The sequence below is a fragment of the Rhinopithecus roxellana genome, chromosome 6, assembly GCF_007565055.1.
Source record: "Rhinopithecus roxellana isolate Shanxi Qingling chromosome 6, ASM756505v1, whole genome shotgun sequence".
Lineage (NCBI taxonomy): Eukaryota > Metazoa > Chordata > Mammalia > Primates > Cercopithecidae > Rhinopithecus > Rhinopithecus roxellana.
In genome coordinates, this window is record NC_044554.1 from 86,557,736 (window position 1) to 86,576,682 (window position 18,947).

The window sequence follows — 18,947 nt, forward strand, 5'->3', positions numbered from 1 at the left end:
TACATGAGAAGCCATCTGATGCCTACACGTTGGCAAAGCTCAAGATGTCTACTGATCTTAAATACTGGCATCGGTGTGCAACAAGGGGACCTTGCAGACACTGGGGGGCCTGCCAACTGCATGAGCATTTCAGGTATCCCATAAAGCTGAAGATGAGTCTCTTTCCTGTCAGTTTCCCCTTCTAGAAAAGTCTCTACATGTAAATGGAGACATATGTTTCTTGTTCATCGTTTCTAGCCCTGAAAAAGTAGAACAATCTAAGTGCTCATTATCAGGAAAATGGGTAAATAAATGAATGAACAACACAGATATCATCACGGATAAATCTTACAAACACGTTGAGTAGAAAAATATACTTAAGGGTATGGTGCCAAAGCAAACAAGTCACTCTTACACAGTCTTTGTAAGTTACTGCAGATATACAGACAGCACAGAGACATGCCTGAGAGCAGCTGCCGTGAATCAGGGTCGGGGCCCTGGTGCAGAGCAGATTGTGATAGCACGTGTTGGATCCCGTGACAAAAGACACTCTTTAGAGACACAGATGTGGCTGTGACTTCCATCCCCACCCGTCCTTCCCATGACTCACCTCAGATGTGAGTTCTCAAAGCCATTCTTCTCCCACAAGGGGCTCTTCTGGGGACCCAGGTCTGGGGTTCCAGCGAGGTCCTGGTCACTGCAGTCTTCCTGGTCTGTGGCCCACTTGTCTTTGTATTTCATGCTGTCCTGCTGTGAGTCTAGAGAGACGATGTCTGAGGGGGAACTCATCACTCCCGAGTCCTCGGTCGTGTCCTCCGACGCAAAACAGCTGCCAACTGACACGGTCTCCTCCGCCTCTGACAGCACCTGTGGGACTCCATCTGGGCTGCAGTGGCTGCCAGACCCCAGGGGCAGGCTTACTGGACAAGACACGGTAAGGACAGGTCAGCCCAAACCACTCCGGGGTCCATACTGCCTAGCAAGTGTGACATCAGTGTGTTGGCCCCACTCTAAAATTTCGGATTCAGGGTGCTCAAAATAAAGGAAGACCCTCATTCAAATGCTGCTGAATACTCTTGAAACATTTTAACTCAGAGGGAGTCATTTGTGTAAGATTGAGAGCAAAATTTTCCCTTAAAAATCAGTATTTGATTAATTAGCCTTTTACATTGGTCTCCTCTCTATGGCTATGGGCAAGCACATTTAAAAATTCAAACTAATGACATGTTGAATACAATTGTTTCTAGTCTGACCTTTGGTTTAATGGAACTTGTTTAACCTGAGGTCTTTAGAAAAACATTAACAACAATTAGAGTTTTTGGAAATATAAATAAGCAGACATAAATATCAGTTTGAAAACATCTCACATGTATTTCATATTTGAAATCTGGCCTAGAAGATTCATGGCCCTACTCCCCAGCTTTTGGCTCTCCCTTAATTTTTACATGTGAGGCCAGTTTCTGTGGTTGTGGTTACCTGGCTCCTACACACTAAATGTGATTTGCTGCAGCAGTTTGGTGAGATGCACAGAGCGGCAACTTGCTCTCCACGCCAAGTTCTGTCAAGCACTAATACTAATGATGGGTAGCACTATGGCCATTCTGCACAACTACCTAGCTATTTGTAGATAGCCACACATTAAGTGTAAATAATGGGAGGTCATTATTTTTCTCTTCCTGAGCTTCTAGATTCCCTAAAATCACAGAAGGCTCTATGCATACAGATGAAGTTTGAAGGACAAAAACACACAACTCTAGCCCGATGTATATTAGAGTTGTTACTGTTTTTTAATAAAAACAGATTTTAAACTTCAAGACACTTCAGGATATATGATCTCAGCACTATTTATGACAGTCCAGGAAACAAGGACTGTGTTTTGTTGCAGTCCCAGTGTATTTTGTTTTAAAGTCATTCTTCCCCTAAATAGTCACTGGATGCCCAAAGTGAATTAAGACTCCTCTAGGAATGCTCACTCTACAAAATCATGCACTGAGAGTGAAGTGACATTACAACTGCACTCAACATCACCAATATTTTAACTGGACAGGAGACTAACAACTTATCAGCAACAAAACCAAAATAAAATCCCATCAGGTGTTGGTTTGAGATTTCAAACAATAAAACAAATGAAAGAACAAAAGTTTAAAAGAATATACATTTCACTAAAGAGCTCCAAAGTAAATAGAATGAAAAAAAAAAAAAAAAAAAAAGGAATAGTTTAGAGCAGCGCAAATGCACGAGGAGATATGCTGAATGCAGTGATGCTGGTCTGCTGCGACCTCGCTCTTCTAGTTCTCTCCCCAGCTTTTGTGGCCAGACTCTTAATTCAAGACAAATACTGAGAAGAAATGTCACAGTAGCTCCCTGTTTCCCCTCACTCCTCTCTTGCCTTCCCTTTTGCCGCCATCACTGAACAATAAAACCAGCAGGTTTTTTCTGTCTATGTTGTATATAAAAAGTATGACAAGAACAAAACTCTCAGGTCACAGAGGCCTGGATTCACACCCTAACAGAGTAAAGTAATGCTGCTGCCCACAGGGTCCCTATTGCTGAGTGGGTGCCTGAATGTGAAGGGCCCCATGACAGGGCCTGGGGACACAGATTTCCAATCCAAACATGTGGGCTCTCTGGCACTCAAAGCTTCTGAAGGGACAGACACGTACACAAAGAATGACAATGCTGTATGGTCACACCAACTCTCGGTGTGCTCCCATAGGCAGAGTGTGGCATGCCAGACTGAGCGAGGTGGTGGCACACAATAGGGGCCACACAAATGCTGGTTTAGCCTGGCTTATCCTCTTCCCTCTCCAGGGATTATCACTCAGGTGTGAAGTGGCCTGGACAAATGTGCCCCTGCTAGCCCTCTGCTGCCAGGCCCCTTGGAGAGGGCCCTCAGAGCACGTGGTACATGCCCTCTGGAGGCACAGAACACACTGCAGGGCAGAGGGACTCTAACCCGCCTCCATCCCTTCTCTAGCCAGTTATAAAGATCAGGAATGCTTGTCTGATCATACATATATATTCCTCAGAAGTTTTGAGGCAAAAGAAAAAAAAAGTTGAGAGCCTGTGGTCTAAATTAAGCCACCTGCAAAGCCTTAAATCAACATGGAGTGAGAGGTCACATATTTGGTGCACACATGTGTTAAACCATTTACAAAATGACTAATGCGAGTGCTATTACCAGAGCTCCCCTTTTGCCCAGGCCAACTCTCCTGCTCTCCATGTGGATAATCTTCCCATGGCCTGTGTGGCCTGGCCACAGCCCTGTGACACCATTCATGCCATTGGTGCAGAAGCAGGCAGGGGGGCTCTGCTCTCAGGAGGTTTACCTGCGTCTAGGGAGAAGAGTGGCACAGGAATTGAAAAGACAACTGTCTAAATGCTGGGAGGAGAGGGAACATGGGTGCAAGGCCTTCTGCCAAAGGGGTGGGACCCGACCAGGCAGACCTCCCCACAGTGATGCTGGCACCTGCTCGGAGTATAGGGTGGGGCAGGCTGCGGCCAAGGGGGAGCACCTGCAAAGGCTTTGAGGAGGGTGATGGTGGCTGCGTGGGGAACTTCCTGGAGAAGCTTCCTGGTGAGCTGTCAGAAAGAGCACAGATCTGAAGAGAAGCGGAGATATTTCTGTGAAGCCCCAACCTGGGTTGGCGTGAGTTTTCAGGCAATTTCTGATCACTCCTTTCTGAGGTCTGCTCTGTCCTGGGCATCTTTTGTTTGGAATCAGACACGCCCATCTCACTCATCCTGCCCCCACCCCACATCTCTTTTCTTCCTTTGGCTGGTTCCGATAATTAACCCCATTAACTGTAACATGTTTTGACAATTTCTGAATGAGATAATGGTGCAGGAGACTTTTTTATTTTTTTTTCTTCATCAATGCTAAACGGAAACTCAGAACATAAAAGGAAAACGTGGAGCTGCTTGGGCTGCATCGAGGTTGGGGGCCCAGGTCCTGTCCTCCAGATCCTGTGTGTGTCCCATTTCCCACCCTCTCTCCAGCCCCTGAGGGGCTTGCCTAGAGCCAGCGGTCCAGGGACCCCAGCCTGAAACCCAGGGTCAGCAGGAGGAGGGCTGAATTAAGAGCCCAAATTGCGCTCTGAACAATCCCCTTTCCCCTCTCTGTAAAATAAGCAGTTGGTTCTGACGGGCTCTAAAATCCCTTCTAGAACTGCAGTCTTTGAAATGCCAAATCAAAATATAGGATGTAAACACCCATTTTCACAACTGACCAGTGACTAATTAGGAATCTTTAAAAGGAATACAACATTGGCTTTGTCCCTTCTGCTATATTCTGTCGTCCCTGAGAGGGTAAGTCATTATTTTTGAGTTAATTAATGCACTGGCAGCTTTGCTATTCTCTTAAGGCATGAACAACCTTTTTGAACTAAAAAGTTATTACTGCAGGATTTTTGCAAATGTGAAAAAACACACTTACTTTGTCTTTAGCAGAAGCCTAATATAAATTCAGGATTTAATTCTCTTCTAAATGAATAGCCACAGAGTCTAAGTAAGGAGTATTAACCCTTCTATTGTCCTCCACCTAAATTATATAATCAGAGGCCATTACATATCTCTGAATGAGCTTTGGTAAATCCTTCAGCTCAAGCATAAAGAAGAAAATGCTAACTTAGGGCTAGTAGTTCCTCATGTTGAACACAATTATTCTCAGTTCGGTACTAGTTTTTCTTTTACAGAGTCAGCAAAGATAATTCCATCACTAAATCTAAGTATCTTCCAAGTAATTTTGGAATGGATTCGTTTTTATTGTTTTATTAAATGCAAATTAAAGATCTTGTGTCCTATGATATTACTTTTTTGTGGTTCATTAAGAAAGAAGATTTCTCAAGAGCCAGTTTCACCAAATGTATATGGCCCAGAGAAAATGTTTCAAAGAAAGAAAAGCTACCTTGCCACCTCACACTGCTGCCTGTGGGTTCCACAGCCACTCACAACCAATAAGCAATGCTGCACTTCATCTTAACCTGTGCTTTGTTCTCCATGTTTTAGGCACTTGGAAGAAAGGGAAAAATAACATGAAGTGCTTCTGAACTAGTGATACAAACGGACATAAAGCATTTCAATAATTTGGGGGGTGGGGGGGCACGTGCAGTGGCTCATACCTGTAATCCCAGCATTTTGGGAGGCTGAGGTGGGCAGATCACTGAGGCCAGGAGTTTGAGACCAGCCTGGCCAACATGGCAAAACCCCATCTCTACTAAAAATACAAAAATTAGACAGGTGTGGTGGTGGGCACCTGTAGTCCCAGCTACTCAGGAGGTTGAGGCAGAGAATCGCTTGAAGCTGGGAGGCGGAGGCCGCAGTGAGCTGAGATCTCACCACTGAACTCCAGCCTGGGTGACAGAGCAAGACTCCATCTTAAAAATAAATAAATAAATGGAAATTTTTGTTTTGCATATCCCTCCAAATAATTTTGAACAATCATGCATCTCCTTCCATTTTTCACTGATATCTGAAAATTTCCATCACGAGTTCAGTTGGTTGCAAGAGATGTACATTTTAATTGTGTTGTAAGTATTCATATTTTACAAATAAATATTTTGCCATTTAAAAATATAAACAAACGAATCTGGATATCACAGTATTTTCATGCCCAGCCCCCTCCACGTACAAATGAGTAAATGAGTTCTTCCTTTAATAGGCAGAGTTTTAGAGCATGTCTCTTCTTCCTTGAACTTATTTCCATTTCAATACCTAACAAAATCTCATCCTAATTGAATGTACTTTATGCTTGAGTTTTTTTTCATTCATCAAGCCTCTTTGTATAAAATATGTATATAAGTTAAAATGTAATTTTTATTTCCCCTAACCATAAGGCAGTTGTATTAAATTCCATTGTATACTGTTATCCTTGCACTAATAGAAAACAGCAAACCAAAATTACATAAATGTTCTAGAAACTTTGACATTTGTTAAGCAAAAAGGTAAAATATCATTTGGAAATGCATTTCATAAGTGAGTGAGGCTTTTCCAATTAATTCCTTAAAAATGACTGGATTACTTATTGCTAGCATGAGGCAGGGTTTGGCATAAATTCAAGTCTATTTTTCATCTTACAGATATGAGCACTAGGCAAAGCTTGTCATATACGAAGGTAAATTAAGGGACTTTTGTTATAGTTACATCATTCCATTAGGTTTTTAAAACTTTTCCTCTAACATATGTCAATAATCACTTAATTAGTCTGTCACAAAAATTATTCTTAATGATCTATAATCTGATAACTCAATTAGATCCTTTGTCAATTTGGTTGGAAAGAAAAATTGGGAAACCACCTGATGTTCAAAAAGATTCGCCACCAACTCATTAAAGTTATTTATCTGCTCGATCTTATACCAATATTTCCATTTGCTCTCTTGTTTGAGGTCGGGAATAAGGTTTCCCCATCTCAGGAAAGTGCATCCCAGTGAGATTCCTGATAGGTGAGGGGTATGTCTGTCTTTTATGAGGGAGAAGGCAGGTATCTGTAAAACTGGCATTGGGGAAAAAGACTTGGAATGATGCTGGTCATGGGTGAATTCTCAGGCACATGAATTCCAGGAAAGAATACATGTGGAAGTATAACATTTGGAAGTGGATTCCCTTGGAGAGTCCTGGTGTTCTCCCAGAAGAATGTATACCCTAGTTTAAACCCACCAATGTACACAATACATTTCAGTCAATTTAAGAGTTGAGATGGTGGGATTCATGGACAATACCACAGGAATATAGAAGTGGTCGCTCATTCTAATTAGAGGAGACAGGAAAGCGACCATTGGACTGTGTCTGAACAGAAGCATGACTTTGGCAGGCAGAGGACAGTTGGGTCAAAAGATGGGAAAAAGCAGAGAAATGCCAGGCTGCATGGGAAACATCAAATACTGTGGAGTGGTTGAAATCCCTAGTGTCTGTGTGCACACACAGGGTGCAAATGTTCAGGAGGCATGGTTTGGAGGCGCTGAGTTTAGGATGTGCCTTTGAGAGACCCTCTGCCACCAGCATTATATAGATTCTGCTGTGAGTATGCACCTCAAACTTCGTTCCCCTCTTTTTCTCTAACTGATTCCCTAGGCACAGTTTCCTCCAAGTGAAGTCTGCCTGTTCATTCCTTGTCAAAATCACAGCCTCTTTAGTTTGATGGGCACCATTTCCTAACATTTTATATTAAGGCCCTAGTCAAAAATGCCACAGACCTGGGCTCCTCAAAGACATTCTATGATGAAGGTAATCAGTTGACTCCAGAACACTGCAATATACACATATACATTTTTATCTCTTCAAGAAGGCAAGATAATGAAGGTTTGAAAAACATTTATGGATCTAAAATTAGACCTGGATTCTCTTAAGAGTCAAGTGATGTATTCTTGCTATCAGTCAGCTCCTATTTCTTCACTATCTGAATCAAACTCTAGTCCTAGGATCCTAACGTGCCTATTAGAGTCCCTGGGCAGAGAAAGTTCCAAGTTATTCCACTGTAGGACACAATTGCTGTTCTTTTAAAAACATATAATAAACAGCTGTTGTTTTTCTCTGCCCACTACTCTCACTCTGTTTGTCACTCTCACTCTTGCAGGTAACCAATTTATCATATCTGGGTGAGACTATCTGCCCTTAACTATTCCCCTAGGACAATGTTATGTCCAAAGATGAGTATGTGTCACATGCTGGACCAATCAAAGTCCTTCTCAGCACCTTGGGTATTCAGGAAGATGGTCCAATTGGGCTGGAATAAATGGATTGGTTATAAGTTTTGGATAAATGGCTGCCATTTTAACCAGCACAGGGAAGAACTTATCCACGGATTGGAGAAGAACATACTTCTAAGACAATGATTCAGCTCCTGGACCCAACCATGTCCACAATAAAGATGAGTCTCTTGGAAGTGCCAGTTATGTGAGCTAAAAATCACCACAAAACCCAATTATGCATAACTGTTCAAGACGTATTTCTGAGAACTGAGGAGTCCTGTCTAATAAATGTCTAAATTTCTTTGATTTTGCACATATATCTATGTAACATTATGGTATTTCTATTATAGGAACCTTTATTTTATATTACATATTAAATTGTACAGCTACATACATGTCTTTCCTTTTCCTAGATTTATTTTCCATTGTTTGGATTATATACTTTAGTATAATCTAACTTAGGAGGGTATACTCTCAAAGTTCTCTTGCATCTGAAGGCTGGCTCAATTTAATTCTCATCCTTGAATACCAGTATACGGCTAAACCAAAGGAAGGTTCAGATGAAAACCCTTCTTGAAGACTGTCTTCTCAGCTCCTCCGTTTTCTAGCATCTTGTATCACAGATGAGAAGGCATATGTTCTCATGATTTGTTTACAACTATACATAACCCCTCTCTAGAAGCTAGTAACATTTTATCTGTGGAGTTTTAAAATTTTTACCTGAATGTGTCTAAATGTGCACATTTCTAAAGATGTGTATTTAATTTCCAAGAACGTTTTGATGCTTATTTGTTTTTCAGTAATAGCCTGCCCTTATTTTATGTATGTGATGATCTACTGAAATTTTCTGAGGCAATGACTAAAAGTATTTATTTTAAAGTTTTGTTCTATTTCCGAACTTAACTCTACTTCCTTTGGAGTAAATTCCTCTGATCACCTTGTCCTCTCATGCATTAAAAACACAATTGTCTACCTAGTCGTGGCATCTTTCCTGTGTTTAAATGGGGGTGTCAGCAATGGTATGGAGTGAATTTCTTTGCCACATGTGAATATTGCTGTTTCCTTACTATGGATCAGAAAGCCTATCAACAGCAGTCATGGATGCGGTACATGAACCAGGACTGGACTAAGTGAAATTCCACAGGGACAGAGACAGACGCTTGCATGCTGGGGTGAGGATTCAATTTTGATAGGGTGGTCAGTTTTTCTCTGTAGCCACAATGCTGGCTTTGGCTGATGGTGCTGAGAATCAGTTCAGCCACCCTGAAACTGAAGTTTCATTTTGTTTTAATGTGCTTTTTTTGTTTCTAAGCAAATAGTTAAACAGGATTCCTCCTCTATGCCACTGTCATGGACTTTAGGAGTAGTCTAAAATATTACACTATTGGCTAATTTACTATCAGATAGTATAGCTCAACACTGATATTTGCAAACCAAATAATGGTAGTTGGGTTTTGACATTCTGCAGTGTTCAAATGGATAATATTTATCTACCTCCTTATTTAATCCACATGCCCCCTGAAGTGTGGATATTATTATTCCTATTTTGCAAATTATAAAAGAAGCCCCAACCAACAAATTATGTCACCTCTCCCTGAGGGTACGTGTTGCAGAAACACTCTGCTCAGCTTATAAAAGGGGCAAGTTTATTCAAACATCACAAAAAACCCACATGGTAGGCAGGAGTCAAATTAAGGTTCTTTAACCAACGTGTTACATGAATCTTACTGAGTGTATCTGCATTTAGACTTTTCTAAGCTGAAAGATTTTCTACCATGTTCTATGTAACAAATCTTGGATCCATTTATCTGGGAATCTCAACATATTTGAAACCATTTCTTGAGGAAAAAACCTTCAGTCCTTTTTTACACATTTCTGGGGCCTAACCTTTGAGGGAAGTGTGGGGCAGTAGATGGCTATCCCCGCTGGCAAGAACAAAACTGGTGTCTTAGTTTTCATTGTCAAAATAGAAACTGTCTCCAGGTTGTCTAGTCTATTAAAACACATAAATTTTATTTAACCAATGCCTCAGAAAGAGAGGTTCAGGGACCTGCCAAGGTGCCAAGGGACTCAATCTCAAATTGACTATGCTTTGGGTCTATTATGAAGCAAAGGTGAGTCAGCCACCGTCTGAGATGGGCAACCTAAGAAAAATGCCATCCCTCCTTCTGCTGCTTTCTTCCAACTTCTATCCTTTTATCATCAGAACCCTAGAGAATAAAGTCTGTGGCCTACTTTTACTTAGCTTTCCATAACACACTGTTCATCCATCACTCTGGATGTAAATTTCATATAAAAATGACCAAATTATTAAATAAATGAGTGCTGTTTGATGCAGCATCCTCTCTGATCCCTTTAGCCTTGTTTCCCAAGAAGGCAGGACCGAGTTGTGCCTTTGTGGCTGCCTTTAACTGCATTTCCTCCTCCCTTTCCCTTCCCAGCACACACATTTCTGAGCTCTCCTAGTGTTTACTTCTAGCCACTTAAGGAAAATGTAGGTTTCAAAAATAGCATTAATTAATATATTTTTATTTCCAATCATTTAAAATAAAAATTATTCCTTTTTCTAGACTTTTCTAATTTGAATAATATTGACACAAAAAGCTGCCTCCAATCCCCTTTGAAATTCACTGTGATTTAACTAAGAAATAAAATAGATCTCTATGGATATAAGAGAGGAAAGGAGTCAGACCATCCTCTTGCCTGACAGGCAGATGGCATCTTCTGGGCAAGCTGTGTGCCCTGTCCTGTGCTGCCCTCAGGGACCCAGGCTGACCCTGTTCAAATGGGCACTTGGAGTTCAGGGCATCTCACCCAGTCAGGAAGGCTTCCTCAAGCTGGCACACTGTGCAATGTAAATTCTTGATAATATAATCAATATTTAGTATGCAATAACAGAAAAGAGCATTCTTTGACAAAAGCTAAGAATCCAGATGTCTGAGCCTCACCTCTTGCATGCTGAAGAACAGACAACATTACAGGTCACTTTCTGTAACTCAGAAAAGATGTCCGAGTGCGCTGTAATGCCACCCTGTAATGCCAGTCATTCCAAGTGCCCGTCCCTGTGCCTCACCTGCCCCCAAGAGGTGCCTCCCCACCTGGCACAGGGCCCCTCGGTTGGGCTCAACCAATCTTAGCTTCTCGTCTTCATGTCTCTGCTCCTCCTTCCCTTGTACCTAAAAGTGGAGGTTGGTGGTGACAGACAAAATTGTCACTGTTCCTCTGCAATGCAACATTTTATTAGGTGTCTTAAAGAAAAATTACAACATAAAAAGAGCTGGGCACAGTGGCTTACACCTGTAATCCCAGCACTTTGGGAGGCCAAGGTGCGTGGATGACTTGAGGTCAGAATTTGAGACCAGCCTGGCCAACATAGTGAAACCCTGTCTCTACTAAAAATACAAAAATTAGCTGGAAGTGGTGGCGTGTGCCTATAATCCCAGCTACTCGGGAGGCTGAGGCAGGAGAATCGCTTGAACCAGGAAACAGAGGTTGCAGTGAGCTGGGATCGTGCCGCAACTGCACTCCAGCCTGGGCGACAGGGTGAGACTCTGTCTCAAACCAACAAAGAACACATAAAAAGGAAACTCTGCTTTTTTTTTTTCTTTTCACATAAATTACAAACTTCTTTTTTGGCCAGTTCTTTTACTTCCTTATGGACGACTTCTTAAATTTTGCCATCTATAAAAATCTATTGAGTTTGTGAGATTTGCACTGGGTTGGCCCCACAGTTCCGTCTTGCTGTCCAGGCCTCTTCACGCTCCTTGGGGGCAAAGGACTCTTCATGGGCCTTCCTCATATGGGTGCTGGGCTTGTTGGGAGATGGCCATGTTTCTGAAGAATTGAAGCTACTGTAACGCTTTTTCTCTTCTGACTGCCTGGCCTGGAGAGGAGTGAATTTCTGATGTTTTTTTTCCTCCATGGTATCTCCCTGCAGTGGGGACTGCTGTGGGCCCCATTCCCCTCTGCCGCTTGGCCAGGGACCTTGTGCCTGCTCGGGACAAGGCAGGCCCCAGATGACTAAGACCAGCCCCAGCCTCCTCAGAAGCCCCCAGCATCTCAGCTCTCCCTCATGCTTCTGTTTTATGATTTCCTTCTCATTTTCTGTGCAACATAAAGCTTGGCTATGCATTTACAATGATGTCCATCACAGAAACCCAGGCTTTCAAGATGCTTGATGGCAGAAGGGGTTTTTGGGGCATATCACCCACGATATGGTTGGAAATATAAGAAAATGGAACTTGCTTTTAATGTAAACTATCTGTTTCCTTTCCACAGCCTTCCTTGTTTCAGCAGAGAAGGTTGTCCGCTATCCAGGATCCAAACCTTTCTTCCCTGGAGCAGCCTGGAGAGTTGAGGGGACAGATGGGAAGCCAGGAGACAGGGGGTCAAGGGCACAGGTTCAGAGAGAAGAGGACTTGCAGATAACTGCACCCATCTCCAGCTGGAGTTCTCAGAACATGTCCTTCTCTTTCCTCTTGAAAGTCCTCATCTTCCTGCAAGGATGGCTCAGGCCCTCCCTCCTCCATGAAGTTAGCATCTCCAGGGGCCCCAGCCCGCATCCTTCTTGGACTTGCAATGTCCATGCCACTGCCACTCTTTTCTGTTGCACTAATAGTGTGTCCTTCCAGCTCGGCGCTCAGCCCCTCAAGGGCTGCAGGAAACTCAAACTCATCTCTTAATGTCCTCATCCACAAGGCCGAATTCCTCTCTCTAAGGACTCAGTGAAGATTAAACGAGACAGCACTTATGAAGGAGCTAGCAGGGCACAGGGTCAATGCTCAGTAATGGTAGCTAAAATTATCACAGGTGCTGGGCCTAGCTGCCTGGCTGGCCATAAACATCCTAAGTTCTCTGAGAAGATGATGGTCTAATACTTGGCCCGTGTCAGAATCCCCTGGAGGGCTTGTTAAAATAGAGATTGTCCAGACCCCATACCCCCATGAGTTTCTGATTCAGTGGGGCTGGGGTGGGCCCAGGGGTGCATGTTCCCAGGTGCTGCTGCCGGTCAGCCTGGGCCACACGTGGGAGGGCTTCCTTCGTACCTCCCCCAGGGTTCCTGGCCAGCCAACTTTCTCCCCTTGCTGGGCTGCAGGTGAGAACCACCTACATTTAAGCTTTGTACTCCATGTAGCTTTCTGTCGTCATCTTACTGAAACCTATTCCCTGCAATAATTCAAAGACAGCTGTCTCCAACAACAGGCGCTGGAGTTAATGGACAACCAATCTCAAAAAGTCACATTCAGTCCCTGCTCTCAAAAGGCAGGAGTATTTGCCTTTTTCTAAAATTAGCAGATTCCATTTCCCATCTCAGTGCTCTTCACATGTCTCCTGTTTCATGGGAACTTGTCCCAAAATGCCCTCAACAAAGTTACAAGTGACATTTTCCTTCAGACAGAAGTGGAGCTGAAATAATTACTTGTGGAAGCTATAATAGAATAGTTTCACAAAGACAGAATGAGGAAACTACTTACAAAAATAAAACACATTCCAAATGCTTGTAAACTATGTCAAAAACAAAGAGCAAAGAAACAATATGGGGGCGGTGCATGATGAAGTTGGGGGCAGGAGGAAGAGCAGGGGTAGGAAAGCTGAGCAGGGTAGGGGTGGTACAGCCTGAGTGTAAGCAAATGGGATCCTGAGATGCTGGAGAAAACAGAGGAGAGGCAGCAAAGAGCCTCCATGTCCCAGGTGTAAAAGGGCTGTCAAAAGGCTAGTGAGAGTTGCCTGTAATGTCACCAGGGGAAATGAGCCCTCATCAATGGCAGCATTGAAGCCTGAGTCTCCAAGGATCACCTGTCTGGTGTCTCTGCATCAGTGCCTCCATCTGCAACCTCAGGGCATTAGTTTCCTCGCCAGTTGGGTTATTTTTGCCTTATTAGTTATTTGTACCAATTGCCTGAAGTTTCGGTCAGATTAAATAGCAAAGACTGTGAAGACAACTAATTTAAACTGTTACCTGAAGTTCTGGACTAAGGAATAAAACATATCTTTTAATTTTGAAAAGATACTCTAATACAGGCTTGTTCCAAGATGAGTTCTCTTCTGAGTATTTTTAGAAATCACACAACGCTAACATACCATTAAAAGTGAGTGGAGAAAAGCAAAATGACTAATAACTATGCTTGTATACAGTGCTCTCCCAACACACACACACACACACACACACACACACACACACACACACACACACACACACAGCAAAAACCATCATAGTAGTCCCACCTTGTTGGAGGTTTTGCTTTCTGCAGTTTGTTACCTGTGATCAACCAAGGTCTGAAGATATTAAATGAACAATTCCAGAAACAAACTCTTGGTTAGTTTTGAATCGTTGTGTCCTTCTGAGCAGCCTGGTGAAATCTGCCATCCTGTGCTGTCCTGCCACGGACAGGAATCCTCCCTTTGTCCAGCGGATCCACACTGTCTCCTCCCCTGCCTGTGAGTCACTGAGCAGTGGTCGTGGTTCTCAGATGGACTGTCTCAGTGTTGCAGAGATTGTGTTCAGGGGCCCTTATCGTACTTAATAATGGCCCCAAAGCACAAGAGTACTGCTGTTGGCATATTGTTATAATTGTCCTATTTCATTGCTAGTCATTATTGCTCATTGTGCCTAATGTAGATATTAAACTTTATCACAGGTATGTATGCATAGGAAAAAAACAGTGCATATATATACACACACACACGTATATATATGTGAATGTATGTGTATATATATGTATATATGTGTATACACACACACACACACACATATACACACACACATATATTCAGTGCTGAGGTTTTAGGCATCTACGGAGGGTCTTGAAACATATCCCCCCGTGAATAAGCGGGGGACTACTATACCTAAAAGGTACTCAAATACAGTACAGTAGTCAGCATAAAAGCAATGAAAAGTAACACGATGACTTTCCCCTACAGCTCCCCTCCCGTAGTGCAGCCTGCCTTGGCAATGTACATTGGCTTGTAACAGTGATAAGAGCAGCATCAGGGCCCATCATTTTGGGAAACTTGTATAGAATTGTTTCTAGCCTTATCCAAAGTCAACAGACTACACAGCCAGCAAATTAAATGTTTCACACACAAACCACCTGTCTAACTCACAATTATGGTGGCCCAAAATAACTCGGCTTTATTGGCCAGAAAACACACACCTCAGCAAAACCCACCAACACTCAAAATAACCTACATGAGATGCTGGGGCTCCAGCCTTAGGGTTTCAGGGTCTGTCCCAGGGACTGGAAGTTGGGTGCTGTCCCCTTACGAGGCAGGGACCCCATTTTCCCCTCCATGTCCTGAACGGATAGACAGCCACACCCCACCTCTTCCACTCCTCTTATTACAGATACCCTCCTACAATCACATTCTACCAGGGTTTTAAAATTAGGATTATTTTGGTTTTTAAAATGAAGTTTGTTTTCTTTTTCTTTCATATAGAAAGTAAAGGAAAACACAAACATTTGGAAAGAAAATAATCACTTGTCCCCAAGATAACCATGGTTTATATTAGGTTGGTTTTTTTGGTAGTCTTTTTTTAAAGAAGCTTTTTGGATAAATGTAACAAAATTTCTCAAATGTTTGAAGAAAATCAGATACACTGCCTTTCTATGTTTATGTATGCACTTTGTACTCAACAGATTAAAGACACACTTTTCTCCATCTTTTGTGTCAATTTAAACAATTATGGGTACAGTGACTCGCATCTGTAATCCCAGAACTTTGTGAGGCTGAGGTGGGAGGATCAAATTATCCAGGCATGGCAGAGCATTCCTGTAGTCCTAGCTACTTGGGAGGCTGAGGCAGGAGGATTGCTTGAGCCTGGGAAATCGAGGCTGCAGGAAGCTACGATTGCACGAATGCACTCCAACCTGGGTGACAGAGCGAGACCCTGTCTCAAAACAAATAAACAACAACAAAAACAATACAACCCCCCAAAACAATTACATAACACTGTATGGATTCGACTGTGGTCTCCAGCAAATCAGTGCTTACAGGCTATGGCTTCTCATCTGTAAAAGGGGGATAAGAATAACAGTATTCATTCACTCAGGAGCTTCACGGAGAGGCGTGATGAGGCAGGGAAAGCCTGACAGAGCCTGGACAGCCGGAGCCTGTGAGTGTGGGCTGTTAGAATGAGTCTGATTGCTGCGATTCCCATCTGTTTTCAGCCTACAGGCTGATACGGCAGGTCCTCCAACATCTTTCATTCAACATCATCTTATTATCCCAGGCTGGGGCCGCTGTCTGTGCAGACTGCACCTTCTCGGCAGGTCTGCACGGGTTTTCTCCGGCTGCACTTCTCTCCTCCCATGTCCCCACACTGAGCACGTTAGGGTCACTGGGGTGTCCAAATTGTCCCTATGTGGGTGAGTACAAGTACACCTGCAATGGGATGGGGGCCAGCCCAGGGCTGGTTTCTACCTTAACCCCTGTGCTGCCATGGTAGGCTGCGGCCACCTGTGACCCTGAACTGGAAAAACTGGGTAAATCATCACATTACTTGCTTTAATTAATCTTTCTTAAATGTATGTACAGCTCATACTTATTTCAGTGTTTAATATTAGTAGTGTTTGGTTTTTATTTAGAAGTGCTTTGGTCTTTATTTAGAAGTTTTGTGATGTCTTGGTGACCAGAAATATGTGCTAAGAACTTAACTCGTTTTTATCAGTTGGCCTATGGTAAAATTGGTTTCGTTATCTGTTGTTCTGCATAAAGCTGCGGTTTCCAAAAACCTATCAATGATGTTAAGCGAGGAGGACTTACTGTATAATCATTCATTAGTGGCCACGATCTTTCGAAACACTGGAAATTAAAGAACAAATGTGATTATGTGGGGGCTGCAGAAACTGCAATCTTAAGGCTTTGGGGAACCTTCCCAGAATAGGAGAGAACGGGGACGGGGTGAGGGGGCCTGAAACACATGGGTTTCTAGGAGGGAGTCGTGGGGTTGTTTGTAGATCAAACAAGCCTGGTCAGGTGGGGGTGGGTGGGAGGGTGAGGGCTGGCCCTGTTAGCATAAACGAGTACGAGCCAGGCAGGGAGGAGTTAGTAAGGGTACCGTCTCCCAGTTACCCTGCCACTGTTCCCTCATCCTGCTGTCTGCACTAACTCCACCCAGAAATACAGCCAAGATGATTGCCTTCTATGTGATATTCTCCAGTCCCAGTGGGATCTGAAGGTTTTTCTACTTCTTAGCATTACCCACTGTGGTCTGTTTTTTGCTAACTGTTCAATCCTCATCGCACCCCTCACAGGGAGCATGTGGCCCTCCATGCCTGTGTAGGATTGAAATGGAGGCATCTGCTCCCAATTTGTCTTGAATAAACCCTCCATAGGCCCTCCCTTCATGATGGGTCCTGCCGTAAGCTCTGCCGGATGCCTCCACGAGTCGATCTGATCTCGTCTTCAGTGCACACACTTCACTCTGGCTGTCTGACAGCAGTGCCTCCTCCAGGTGTTTTCCAGCACCCACAGGTCCCTGAGCACATGAACACCAGCCCAGATCTCACAACGAACGGTCTTAACAGGTTGCATTTTCTTCACGGTTATCAAAGCAACCTCTGCAGGAAACTACTTCTTGGGAAGCAAAGGTTCCCACTGGCTTCTCCATCAGTAGCTAACAGAATGTAAGTTCTGCCAAAGTTACTATGTGTAGCTTGATTCACAGAAGGCCTTATCCACTGTCATGGTATTCCACAGAGCATTGCTTCTGATCAAGGAACTCACTTGATCAGACACAAAGGAGTGCAACAATGAGCCCGTGCATGTAACTCACTGGTCTTACCACGTTCCCCACTACCTTGAAGCAGCTGGTTTGATAGAATAGTAGAGTAGACTTTTGAAAACTCAGTTACAGGGTCAGAGAGGTAGCAATACCTTGTAGGGCTGGGGCAATGTTCTCCAGAAGGTGTGTATGCTCTGAATGACGTCCAATATATGGTGCTGTTTCTCCCACAGGGTCCAGTAATCAAGAGGTTAAAAGGGGAGTGGCACCGTCATTATCCCTAGTGACCTACTAGTAAAGTGTTTTCCTCATGACTTTTATGTTCTGCTGGCTGAGGGATCTTAGGTCCAGAGGAACAAATGATTCCACCAGGAGGCACAACAATGATTTCACTGAACTGGAAGTTAACATGCCACATGGTCAGTTTGGGTTCCTCAGGCTTTTGAGTCAACAGGTGAGGAAGGGATTTATGGTGTTGGCTGGGTGACTGACCCAGACTACCCAGGGGAAAATAGACTACTGCTCTAGAATGGAGGTAAGGAACAGTATGGGATGCAGGAGATCCCTTTGGACTTCCCTTAGTAAGCCCTGCGATAAAGGTCAATGGAAACTACCCCGACCCAGTCCAGCTAGTACCACTAACGGCCCAGACCCTGCAGGAATGATGGTTTGCATCACACCACCAGGTAAAGAACCACAACCAGCTGAGGTGCTTGCTGAAGGCAAGGGGAATACAGAATGGGTAGAAGACATTATAAATATCAGCTGTGATGTGACCAGTTACAGAAATGAAAACAGTAATTGTCAATGAGTATTTCCTTCTCATTTTGTTAAGAATATGTTTGTATGTGTGTGTGTATACATATATGTATATACATAAATACCTTTGTTTCCTTTACTCTTATTCCCTTAACATGGGACATAAGCGACTTGTATAGCAGTGTCTAATTATTGATAATTTTACATCATAGTATTTTAAGTTACAGGATATCAGGAGAGAGTAAACATCAACTCAAGGACTTTACCTTCTCTTCTGGGAAGGCATGAGTGCATTTTCAGTTGTACACAGGACAGCGGTGTCATGCCAGTTGGAATTGTGACCTAGTTTTGCCTTTCTCTGGAAATTACGATTTAAAGATGTGCACATAGGTGGCAAGTTGGCAAGGGGTGAACCTGCAATGGCTAAGCAAGGGGTGTTCGGATACCTGGTGAAGCATTATTTCTGGGCGTGTCTGTGAGGCTGTTTACCAGAGAGATCAGCATTTGAATTGACAGACAGTAAGGAAGATGTGCCCTCATCACTGTGGGTAGGCATCCTATCTGCTGAGGGTCTGAACAGAATAAAAAGGCAGGGAAGGGTGAATGTGTTCTCTGTGTTTGAGCTGGGACACCCATCTCCTCCTGTGCTTGAGCATCAGAGCTCCTGGTTCTAGGGCCTTGAGACTTGGATATAATTTCATCACCAGCTTTCCGGGGTCTCCAGCTTACAGATGGCAAACGGTCAAACTTCTTGGTTTCTATAATTACACAAGGCCATCCCTATAAAAAAAATCTCTCCC

At 43.4% G+C, this 18,947-nt stretch overlaps 1 protein-coding gene across 4 annotated transcripts in view; it reads right to left on the reverse strand.

Moving 5' to 3' along the window:
- Positions 1-18,947, reverse strand: part of COBL (cordon-bleu WH2 repeat protein) — a 310,164-nt gene that overhangs the window by 28,125 nt on the left and 263,092 nt on the right. For all 4 annotated transcript variants that reach the window (XM_010357527.2, XM_010357523.2, XM_010357526.2 and 1 more), the window contains one exon: positions 590-899. In XM_010357527.2, the coding sequence (XP_010355829.2) occupies positions 590-899 (310 nt within the window). The remainder of the gene's footprint in view (positions 1-589; positions 900-18,947) is intronic.